We start from the raw sequence: 12141 nt of genomic DNA, 5'->3' as shown, positions 1-12141 counted from the left end.
AACCACAAAGGTCATATGTTAGTATATGTTAATCTATCATAGCAATGCTCTAAATACTATGGAATAAAATCTACAGCTCTGAAAGTTAAGGATTCTTAAGAATAATCTGGAAACCATATTTAATGTTCCTTTTCTAAATACCTTTTATATGTCCTTTGTCACTTTGTGTTTCAGTAAGAGTGGATCTTGTTAGATCGTGATGGGAAATGCCTAGTTGTTATATTTTTCTTAGTTCTTACTCTTGTTCTAGTAATCCTGAACTTTGGTTTTTGATTTGAATATTTTTCAGGTGGATGGTCTTAAAATGGTTGATGAGCCAATGGAAGAGGGAGAAGCAGATTCTTGCCAAGTAAGTACTCACATTAATTCATTAACGTACATTTTTAAAATATAAGGAAAGAGAATAATGGGAAAAGAGAAAGTCTTCTGTCACTTAAATAAATTTATTCAGGTAAGTTAATAGTAAGCAAATTCAATTATTAATAAAATAATAGCAGTTTAAAATATAAGACAGTTTTCTTGTTAGAATTTTTATACATGAAGCGCTTTTTAAAAAAAAATGTTTATTTATTTTGAGAGAGAGAGAGAGCACAAGCTGGGGTATGGGAAGAGAGAGAAGGGAGAGAGAATCTCAAGCAGGTCCTGTGCTGACAGTGTGGAGCCCAATGAGGAGCTTGATCTCATGAACTGTGAGATCATGACCTGAGCTGAAATCAAGTCAGACGCTTAACTGACTGAGCCACCCGGGGGGCCCCAGTGAAGTTTTTTTAAACAACTTTATTGAGGTATAATTTACATGCCATGAAATTCACTCATTTTTAGTGTAATGAATTAAATTTTTACTTGCTAGCATATGAGTAAGTGTAGCACTAAAATACACAGTCTTCTAAATTAAACTAAATCAGGTTATGCTCAACTTTTGGGTAGAAAGGAGATTTAATGTAGAAATATTTAACCTGAGATCATTTAAAATCCATTTCCTGGCTTTGAAAAAGTATTACAACTAAATTATTTCAGTAGTTTCTAACTAGTTTTTTTTTAAGTTTATTCATTTATTTTGAGAGAGAGAGAGAGAGAGAGAGAGAGAGAATACAAGTGTGTGTGTGTGTGGGGAGAGAGAGAGAGAGAGAGAGAGAGAGAGAGAGAGAGAGAGAATCTTAAGCAGGTCCCACAATGTCAGTGCAGAGCCTGATATGAGGCTTGAATTCATGAACTGCGAGATCATGACCTGAGCTGAAATCAAGAGTAAGATGTTTAACTGACTGTACCACCCAGGTGCCCTAGAAGTTTCTAACCAATTTTAAAGACCATTTAACTATTAGGCCATTCAATGCCAGGCCTATATACTAGACTCTCATTGTACAAGGTCTAGTTTTCTTTTTAATTTTTTTTCCTAATGTTTATTTATTTTTGGGAGAAAGAGAGAGAGAGACAGAGCATGAGAGGGAGAGGGGCAGAGACAGAGAGGGAGATAAAGAATCTGAAATAGGCTCCAGGCTCTGAGCCATAAACACAGAGCCCAAAACAGGGCTTGAACTCAGGAACGCTGAGATCATGACCTGAGCCGAAGTTGGACGCCCAACCGACTGAGCCAGCCAGGTGCCCCAAGGTCTAGTTTTATGGAAGAGTGTTCTTAAGATTTCAAGAAGTGTCTAAGACGGACATCCACATTTATTTTGTTATTTTATGATTATCATTTTAATTGATATTTTCTTTTTTTTTTTAATTTTTTTCAACGTTTTTTATTTATTTTTGGGACAGAGAGAGACAGAGCATGAACGGGGGAGGGGCAGAGAGAGAGGGAGACACAGAATCGGAAACAGGCTCCAGGCTCCGAGCCATCAGCCCAGAGCCCGACGCGGGGCTCGAACTCACGGACCGCGAGATCGTGACCTGGCTGAAGTCGGACGCTTAACCAACTGCGCCATCCAGGCGCCCCTTAATTGATATTTTCATGGAATTATGGACTGTTTAAACTGTAAGGAGCCTCAGAGATAATATTTTATAATAACCTCATTGTATATTTAGGTAAGTCTTTTGAGACTTGGAGAGGTTGTTATACTAGGTCATGAAAGTAACAATAGCAGAAACAAGACTTATGACCCAGTGTGCCTCATACTAAGTCATCTGTGTATTGTGTAGACTCAAAGAAGTGGAAAATAAGGAAAGCTCCATCCTTTTTTATTTAGTTATTGATAAAATCAACCTTGATGCCCTTTTTTTTCCTTGATACTAGTTTATAAGAGGATTTTTTCAGATAAGACCAGCAGAGATATTTAAATTGGGTTTATCCAAGACTCTTATTTGAAATATTCTATGTAAAAATTCACTGCCTCTTCAGGTTGTGATGATGTAACAATAATCTTACTTCTGCTTAATAAGAGGTAAAATGTTGTCATTACGGCTTTTGCAATTTACTTAATATTAATAACATGTTAATTTTGACTATAATTAAATGTAAGCTACTATCAAAGTCATCTAAAGCTTTATTACAGATCATGTGTACTAAGAGGCATAGTTGTAATTATGTTACTAGTTTATAAAACATAAAGTGTAAGAAAATACAAAAGGCAGTGGGGAAGGGTGTATTTGAGTATTAATAAATTAACAAGGAAATGCCATGCCCCACACCACAGGAAGAAGACAAAAACAACCCAAAACAACTGTGTGTGTGCATGTGTACATAAGTACATGTGTAGCCAACATAAAAATATAGATATATACATAAGGTTATTGTCAAATATTTGCCTTCCCAATTTTAATGAAAGATGAGTCAAGAATTACAGTTTTAATGGAAAATCAGTAAAATATACAGTGATAGATGTTAATATGATTTAAATTAGACAGTCAACTTCAGTATCTAGAAAGGGAAATCTGAAGTATTGGAAAATAAGAGACCTAGAATCACTTCCAAGGATTTGATTTAGTTTATAGCCTGAGCTATTGGAACTTAAAACAATGTACATTTGCTGTGCAATGGTTCAGGTACTCATTTTGTGTCAGTTAAATGATGTGGGTGATAAGAAACACTAACCATATAAATTTATCTCTTTGTTTACTGGTTTAAAATATAGGATTTGAGGGGATGTAGTTGCCTATTCCAGTGTGATGCTGGCAGATGTGTGTTTTTTTTGCAGCTGTCTCTTTTTTGTTTAATAATGGGATGTTGTAGAGATTGCTCTGTGATGCAGATTCTTTAAACAGTGTTCTTTAAATTTGAACTTAGGTATTGCTTATGTTGCCTGATGCTGTTTTGTGATTGACTGATTTAAACAACCGATCTACTTCATCTCACTTATCATAGCTTTAGACTTTCATGGTCATCTGATCTCTTTTCTTCAGTTAAAACAAGCAAAGTTAATTAAATTGCTTCCCAAACTTCATGTATGTATCTAGCATATTATTGACAAGACTAAATTATAGTTAGTATAATTTTAATATGTCTAGTTTAGTTAGAATTAATTTTTCCATTTCTCAAGACAATGTTCACATTTGGTAAGTATTATGTAACAGCTCACTGATAAAAGATATTTGATACCATATTCATCACCTAGTCCCCTACTTCTCCCAACTGTGTCCAGGCTAGAAAAAAAAGGTGTTATAATTCTTCTTTAGTAGATTACTGACATGAATTAATTGTTTTATGTTGTCAAAATGAGTAGAGATGTCTTATATTTCCTAGTTTGTGATCCATTTATATTTACTTTTAAAGTTTGTGTGGAATGATTATTTTTCCTGAAATAAACATACATATTTTAATGTTACCAATATTTTAGAAATTTCAAAAGAATATTCACTTAACACTTAGGTTTTTTAGTTTATGCCGTTAGCACATCAGCAGTATGTTTAATCTCTAAGTTGATATATATTTTTAATACCCAGAAATAAAAAGGTCACATTTAACTGAAAATGTACATAAAAAAATGATTTCCTGATATTTTGAAGCCCTACATTTCTAATTTTGAAAACCATTCTAGACATATGTCTGTCGTAAGAATCCTTTAAGAAATATTCTTTTACAAGTGTGTTTTATTTAAACTCAGGTATAGCCATAAGTAGGAAGTCCTTTAACTTCGGGGGCCTGCTTCTTTATGGCGGATTTTTCCTTCCTTTATTTCTCTTCCCATTCTAAAAATGTATCCTTGCTGTGCTTCAATGTTTTTCTTCCCTTGGAAAGTTGGTGCTTTTTATTCATTTAGTGTTTTTTTTTTTTTAATTTCAAACCCTTGTACTACAGATATGCAAAACTCTTAGATAAACAATTATTGTTCAACTAAACTTTGATGGACAGCCAATATAAGGTAGAGTTGTATGCTAAACCACAAAGGATGCAAAGATAAATAGTATAAATAATTCAATGACTTCAATTTTTATAGACATTTTGTGGTTTTCAAAATTCTCTAACCCAGATCTGAAATGGATAGGGCAGGTTTTATTCCAATTTTATAGATAAGGGAACTAAAGAGATAATTCTATAAAGTAGAATAAACCAAGCCAAGTGGGAACTAGTTTGCCACCCTTCTTTGGTTTTCAGTCATTCATACAAATTGATACTGTTTTCCTAGCCTAAATATTTGGCAATTACTTTTCAATATGTACATTATTTGAAATGTTTTCTTCATCCTAGTGGCATTTTGACATGTACATTATTATTACTGTTAGCCTTCGTTCAAAGTATGCTGATACTTCTCTTGGTTTTCAGTGACCCTGGATTATTCACCGCTTTCCCACAATAAAGAAAGAATACCCGCATGAGAAAAATACATCAAGCTGCTTACCCAAATCTCTGCATGTACATTTTAACAAATCCACAACTACATGCTTTTGGAATTTCCAGATGATCAAACTGGCCTATCTACTCCCAAATAAAACACATGTTTGGACAGGTGGATATGACATTATTGAATAAAACCCCCAAATTTATGCTTTCAAAATCCCTCTTCTTTTTAAGTTAAAAAAAAATTAATTCCAGTATAGTTACTATACAGTGTTATATTAGTTTCAAGTGTACAATATAGCGAGTCAACAATTCTATACATCATCCAGTGCTCATCATGACAAGTATACTCCTTAATCTTTTTTTTTTGTTTATTCATTATTGAGAGACTGAAAGAGACAGAGCATGAACATGGGAGGGACAGAGAGAGGGAGAGACACGGAATCCAGGGCAGGCTCTAAGCTCTGAGCTGTTAGCACAGAGCCTAACCTGGGGCTCGAACTCACGAGCTGTGAAATCATGACCTGAGCCTAAGTTGGACACTTAACTGACTGAGCCACCCAGGTGCCCCATTATACTCCTTAATCTTCACCACCTGTTTCAACCATCCTTCTCCCCCCACCCCTGCCCACCTCCCCTCTGGTAACCATCAGTTTGTTCTCAATAGTTAAGCATCTGTTTGTTGGCTTCTCTCTCTCTGTCTCATTCTCTCTCTCTCTCTCTTTCCCCCATGCTCCTTTGTTTTGTTTATTAAATTGCACATATGAGTGAAATAATATGGTATTTGTCTGTTTCTAACTGACTTGCTTCACTTAGCATTATACTTCCTAAGTTCATCCCTTTTCTTTTGACCTCTTTTCTGGAGGTATCTATGCTTAGTTCCATAGTCCAAGGAAACTGTTGTAATAGAATTATATAGTATGAATTCCTAAATAGATTGTCATCAACTTTTCTTTCTCATTAACAGATGATTTGAAATTGGTTTTCAAATGAATGGAGCAGTAGTGTACTTGGAAGTTCATTTTGAACTATATCAGTATATTTTTCCAGTGTTATAACATTGTTGGCCCCCTGAATTAAAAAGATGATCACAGATTATAGATATCAGAGCATACTATTTTGGTTGTGATTGAGCATTCATAATTTTTGTATTTATCAACAATTACTATGATATTCTAAAAAATCACCAAATTTTTTTCATGTGGTGTTGGAAAGAATAGTGGTTCCTATTTCAAAGTTATTAAATCTTAATTTCACAGTAGCAACTGTCTTTACACAGATCAACTATTATTAGGTACTTTGTATAAGTTTTCAAGGGCTGCCATAACTAAAAACCACAGGCTAAGTAACTTAAACAACAAATTTATTTTATCACAATTCTGGAGGCTAGAAGTTCAAGATCAAGGTGTTGGCAGAACTGGTTTCTTCTGAGGACACTCTCCTTGGTTTTTTTAAAAATTTCAAACCCTTGGTTTATAGATGGCTGTCTTCATGCTGTGTCCCATCCTTTATGTGTCTGTTTCCTAATCTCCTTTCCTTATAAGAATACCAGTAATATTGGATTAAGATTGGGTCCATCCTAATGACTTATTTTACCTTAATTACCTTTTTAAAGGCCCTGTCTCCAAATAGTCATTCTGAGGTAAAGGGGGTTAAGACTTTAGCACATGAGTTTTGAGGGGAAAAGATTTAGCCCATAATGTATAGTATACCCTTTTGTTTCATTAGGGAATGTGATATATAAGACAAAAAATGTTATCCTCAAGTCTACATTTTATCCTGTATCCCCAATGTGTAGCACTGTACCTAATACATAGTGTATGCTCCTTAAATGTTGATTTATCTGAATGAGCCAATGATTAAAGAGAAAAGACTGTATAAATGGGAAGATTATGTAATATATCATGACTTCATTGTACCAGAATAGAGAACATTTTTTTGAAGATGATTCATTCCTAAGAGAAAACAAATGGATTGCTGATAGGTACATCACTATCTTATTTCAGGCTAGAATGCTTTAAGTCTCAAGCTTTTGGAATAGTGCAGAAGCAGAAGAAAGTGAAGTAGTGGAAGGGAAGAGGGATGCAGATGACACAAAAAGGTTTTAATAGTAAACATCAATAAGTATAGCCTTGGGGAGGCTGAGACATGTTAAGCAATAGACAAGACTAGGGTGGGGAGTAGATGAAATAAGACTGATATTACAAATGATGACACAGAGGGTGTCATGATTTGACAATAAAAAGAGCTAGTACATACAAAATATAAAACACTTCTGTAATAAGTAGCTGTGGATGTATGTGTGTATTTGTGTATCTATATTTATATACCCATATATCTTAGAAACACATAAATAACTTTTTTCAGTCCTGATCATGTATCAGAATCATCTGGGGAGGTTTTAGAAAATCCTAGGTCTCACCCTAGTTCTACTGGACCATAATCTCTGAGGGTGGGACTCAAACATGTGTATTAAATAAATATTTATTGATGAAGGAGAGGAAGATGGCAGCATAGGAGGAAGCGGGGCTCACCGCGTCCTGCTGACCAATTAGATTCCACCCACATCTGACTAAATAACCCAGAAAACAGCCAGAAGACTAGCAGAATGGACTCTCTGGAGCCAAGCATAGATGAGAGGGCCATGGAAGAGGGTAGGAAGGACTGAGAGGCGTTGCGCACTACACAGACTGATGGGAAGGAGCCGGGGCAGTGGAGGGGCAGCCAGCCAACCTAGCAAGGCAGAGCCCCCGAGTCTGGCTTGCAAAAGTGGAGGGGCTGGATGGAGTGTGTTCTGACAGCCAATGGGACTTCACATCTGGAATATTATAAGTCAATAGCTCTGCTCTGAGAGTGGGAGGGCTAGAGGACAATGGGAGGGAGAGTTGTTGACCCTCAAGGGACAGAGCTCAGATTCATGGAGAACAAAGGTGCTCGCCAGGACCATCTCCCTCGCCCACCCCCCAGCCAAAATCCCAAAGGCAACCAGTTCCTGTCACTGAACTTGCTTGCACCCTGCAAACACCCAACGTTGTGCTTCTGTGGATCCATCCCTGTGAAGGATTTGCCTCCTTCCCAGTGCCACAGGGCCCCTCCTGAAGTGGACCACCAAAGGCAAAATGAGCTGAGTCTGCCCTTCCCACCCCTGTGCACCCTGTGGATCCCCCCCACCCCGGCTAATACGCCAGATCCCATAGAAGCAGCACCACAAGCCTGGCAGTGTGCAAGTAGCCCAGACAGGGGCCACACCACTCTGCAGTGAGTCCTACCCCTGGGAGAGGGGAAGATAAGGTACACAGCAGTCAGACTGTGGCCACAGTGGTGGGCTGGGGGCAGACATTGGGTCTGACTGTGTCCCTGCCCACCAATGCAAGTTACTCAAGACAGCACAGAGGAAGAGCTGTGCTGTTCTGTGCCACTCCAGGGACTATCCAAAATGATGAAATGGAAGAATTCATCTCAAAAGAAACTCCAGGAAGTAGCGACAGGTAACAAACTGATCAAAAACGATTTAAGCAATGTAACAGAAAATGAATTTAAAATATTAGTCATAAAATTAATGGCTGGGCTTGAAAAAAGCATAGAGGACAACAGAGAATCTATTACTACAGAGATCAAGGGATTAAGAAGTAGTCAGGAGGAGCTAAAAAAATGCTATAAATTAGGTGCAAAATAAAATGGAGGCGACCACAGCTCAGATTGGAGAGGTACAGGAGAGAATAGGTGTTAAAAAATAAAATTATGAAAAAGAGGAAGCTGAGAAAAAGAGATAAAATAATCCAGGAGTATGAGGGGAGAATAAGAGAACTAAGTCACACAATTAAACATAATAACATACGCATAATTGGGATTCCAGAAGAGGAAGAGAGAGGGAAAGGTGTTGAAGGTGTACTTGAAGAAACCATAGCTGAGAACTTCCCTGATCTGGGGAAGGAAGAAGGCATTGAAATCCAAGAGGCACAGAGAACTCCCTTCAGACGTAACTTGAATCCATCTTCTGCATGACATATCATAGTGAAACTGGCAAAATACAAGGATAAAGAGAAAATTCTGAAAGCAGCTAGGGATAAACAGGCTCTAACATATAAAGGGAGACTGATAAGACTAGTGACGGATTTATCTACTGAAACTTGGCAGGCCAGAAAGGAATGGCAAGACATCTTCAATGTGATGAGCAAAAACTATGCAGCCAAGAATCCTTTATCCAGCAAATCTGTCATTTAGAATAGAAGGAGAGATAAAGGTCTTCCCAAATAAACAAAAACTGAAGGAATTTGTCACCACTAAACTAGCCCTACAAGAGATCCTAAGGGGGGTCTTGTGAGACAAGGTACCAGAGACATCACTACAAGCATGAAAGCCACAGGCATCACAATGACTCTAAACCCATAACTTTCTATAATAACACTGAATGTAAATGGACTAAATGCTCCAACCAAGAGACATAGGGTATCAGAATGGAAAAAAAAAACAAAACCAAGACCCATATTTGCTGTCTACAAGAGACTCATTGTAGACCTTAGGACACTTTCAGATTGACACTGAGGGGATGGAGAACTATCTATCATTCTACTAGAAGTCAAAAGAAAGCTGGGGTAGCCATACTTATATCACAAAAACTAGAGTTTCACTTAAAGGTTGCAACAAGAGATGAAGAAGGACATTATATAATAATTACAGGGTCTATCCATCAGGAAGAGCTAACAATTATAAATGTCTATGCATCAAATACGGGAGTCCCCAAATATATAAAACAATCACAAACATAAGCAACCTGATTGATAAGAATGTGGTAATTGCAGGAGACTTTAATACTCCACTTACAACAATGGAGAGATCATCTAGACACAAGATCAATAAAGAAACAAGGGCCCTGAATGATACATTGGATCAGATGGACTTGACAGATATATTTAGAACTCTGCATCCCAAAGCAACAGAAAATACTTTCTTCTGGAGTGCACATGGAACATTCTCCAAGATAGATCACATACTTGGTCACAAAACAGCCCTTCATAAGTTTACAAGAATTGAGATCATACCATGCATACTTTCAGACCACAATGCTATGAAGCTTGAAATCAACAACAGGAAGGGTGCCTGGGTGGCTCAGTGGGTTAAGTGTCCGACTTTGGCTCAGGTCACGATCTCACAGTACGTGAGTTCGAGCCCTGCATCAGGCTCTGTGCTGAGAGCTCAGAGCCTGAGCTTGCTTCACATTCTGTGTCTCCCTCTCTCTCTGTGCCTTCCCTGCTCATGCTGTGTCTCTCTCTGTCTCAAAAAAAAAATTTAAAATTAAAAAAAAAAATTTTTTTAAATTAAAAAAAAAGAAATCAACCATAGGAAAAAGCCTGGAAAACCTCCAAAAGCATGGATGTTAAAGAACAACCTACTAAAGAATGAATGGATCAACCAAGAAATTAAAGAAGAAATTTGAAGAATATATGGAAACAAATGAAAGTGAAAATACAACAATCCAAACGCTTTGGGATGCAGCAAAGGCAGTCCTGAGAGGAAAATATTTTGCAATCCAGGCCTATCTCAAGAAACAAGAAAAATCCCAAATACAAAATCTAACAGCACACCTGAAGGAAATAGAAGCAGAACAGCAAAGAACCTGAAACCCAGCAGAAGAGAAATAATAAAGATTAGAGCAGAAATAAACAATATACAATAAAAAAAAAACTGTAGAGCAGATCAATGAAACCAAGAGTTGTTTTTTTTCTGAAAAAATAAACAAAATGGATAAACCTCTAGACAGACTTCTCAAAAAGAAAAGGAAGATGACCCAAATATATAAAATCATGAATGAAAAAGGAATTATTACAACCAATCCCTCAGAGATACAAGCAATTATCAAGGAATACTATGAAAAATTGTATGCCAACAACGGGTCAACCTGGAAGAAAGGGACAAATTCCTAAGCACCCACACACTTCGAAAACTCAAACACGAAGAAATAGAAAATTTGAACAGACCCATAACCAGCGAAAAAATTGAGTCAGTTGTCAAAATCTCCCAACAAATAAGAGGCCAGGACCAGATGGAAAGATGGCTTCCCAGGGGAATTCTACCAGACATTTAAAGCAGAGATAATACCTATCCTTCTCAAGCTATTCCAAAAAATAGAAAGGGAAGGAAAACTTCCAGACTCATTCTATGAATTCAGCATTACTTTGATTCCTAAACCAGTCAGAGACCCAGTAAAAAAAAAGAGAACTACAGGCCAAGATCCCTGATGAATATGGATGCATAAATTCTCAATAAGATACTAGCAAATTGAATTCAACAGCATATAAAAAGAATTATTCACCATGATCAAGTGGGATTCATTCCAGGGCTGCAGGGCTGGTTCAACATTCAGAAATCAATCAGTGTGATACATCACATTAATAAAGAAAAAAAAAGAAAAGAAAAGAAAAGAAAAGTAAAGAACCATATGATCCTGTCAATCGATGCAGAGAAAACATTTGACAAAATTCAGCATCCTTTCTTAATAAATACCGTCAAGAAAGTCGGGATAGAAGGAACATACTTAAACATCATCAAAGCCATTTATGACAACCCCACAGCTAATATCATCCTCAATGGGGAAAAACTGAGAGCTTTCCCCCTGAGATTAGGAACACGACAGGAATGTCGACTCTCACCTCTGTTGTTTAACATGGTGTTGGAAGTTCTAACATCAGCAATCAGACAACAAATGGAAATCAAAGGCATCAAGATTGGCAAAGATGAAGTCAAGCTTTCACTTTTTGCAGATGACATGATATTATACATGGAAAATCCGATAGACTCCACCAAAAGTCTGCTAGAACTGATACATGAATTCAGCAAAGTCCCAGGATACAAAATCAATGTACAGAAATCAGTTACATTCTTATACACTAACAATGAAGCAACAGAAAGACAAATAAAGAAACTGATCCCATTCACAATTGCACCAAGAAGCATAACATTCCTAGGAATAAACCTAACCAAAGATGTAAATGATCTGTATGCTGAAAAGTATAGAAAGCTTATGAAGGAAATTGAAGAAGACATAAAGATATGGAAAAACATTCCGTGCTCAATGATTGGAAGAATAAATATTGTTAAAATGTCAATACTACCCAACGCTATCTACACATTCAATGCAATCCCAATCACAATTGTAGCACCATTCTTCTCGAAGCTAGAACAAGCAATCCTAAAATTTTTATGGAACGACAAAGGCCCCGAATAGCCAAAGTAATTTTGAAGAAGAAGACCAAAGCAGGAGGCATCACAATCCCAGACTTTAGCCTCTACTACAAAGTTGTCATCATCAAGACAGCATGGTATTGGCACCAAAACAGACACATAGACCAATGGAATAGAATAGAAACCCCAGAACTAGACCCACAAAAGTATGGCCAACTAATCTTTGACAAAGCAGGAAAGAA

General features: G+C 36.9%; 1 protein-coding gene across 3 annotated transcripts in view; it reads left to right on the top strand.

Moving 5' to 3' along the window:
- Positions 1 to 12141, top strand: part of RPS6KA6 (ribosomal protein S6 kinase A6) — a 241591-nt gene that overhangs the window by 71882 nt on the left and 157568 nt on the right. For all 3 annotated transcript variants that reach the window (XM_058712430.1, XM_058712431.1, XM_058712429.1), the window contains exon 2: positions 290 to 349. In XM_058712430.1, coding sequence (XP_058568413.1) covers positions 290 to 349 — 60 coding nt within the window. The remainder of the gene's footprint in view (positions 1 to 289; positions 350 to 12141) is intronic.

The sequence above is a fragment of the Neofelis nebulosa genome, chromosome X (assembly GCF_028018385.1).
Source record: "Neofelis nebulosa isolate mNeoNeb1 chromosome X, mNeoNeb1.pri, whole genome shotgun sequence".
NCBI lineage: Eukaryota > Metazoa > Chordata > Mammalia > Carnivora > Felidae > Neofelis > Neofelis nebulosa.
The sequence above is the reverse complement of the archived record's forward strand: the minus strand, read 5'-3'. Positions and strand labels throughout refer to the sequence as shown.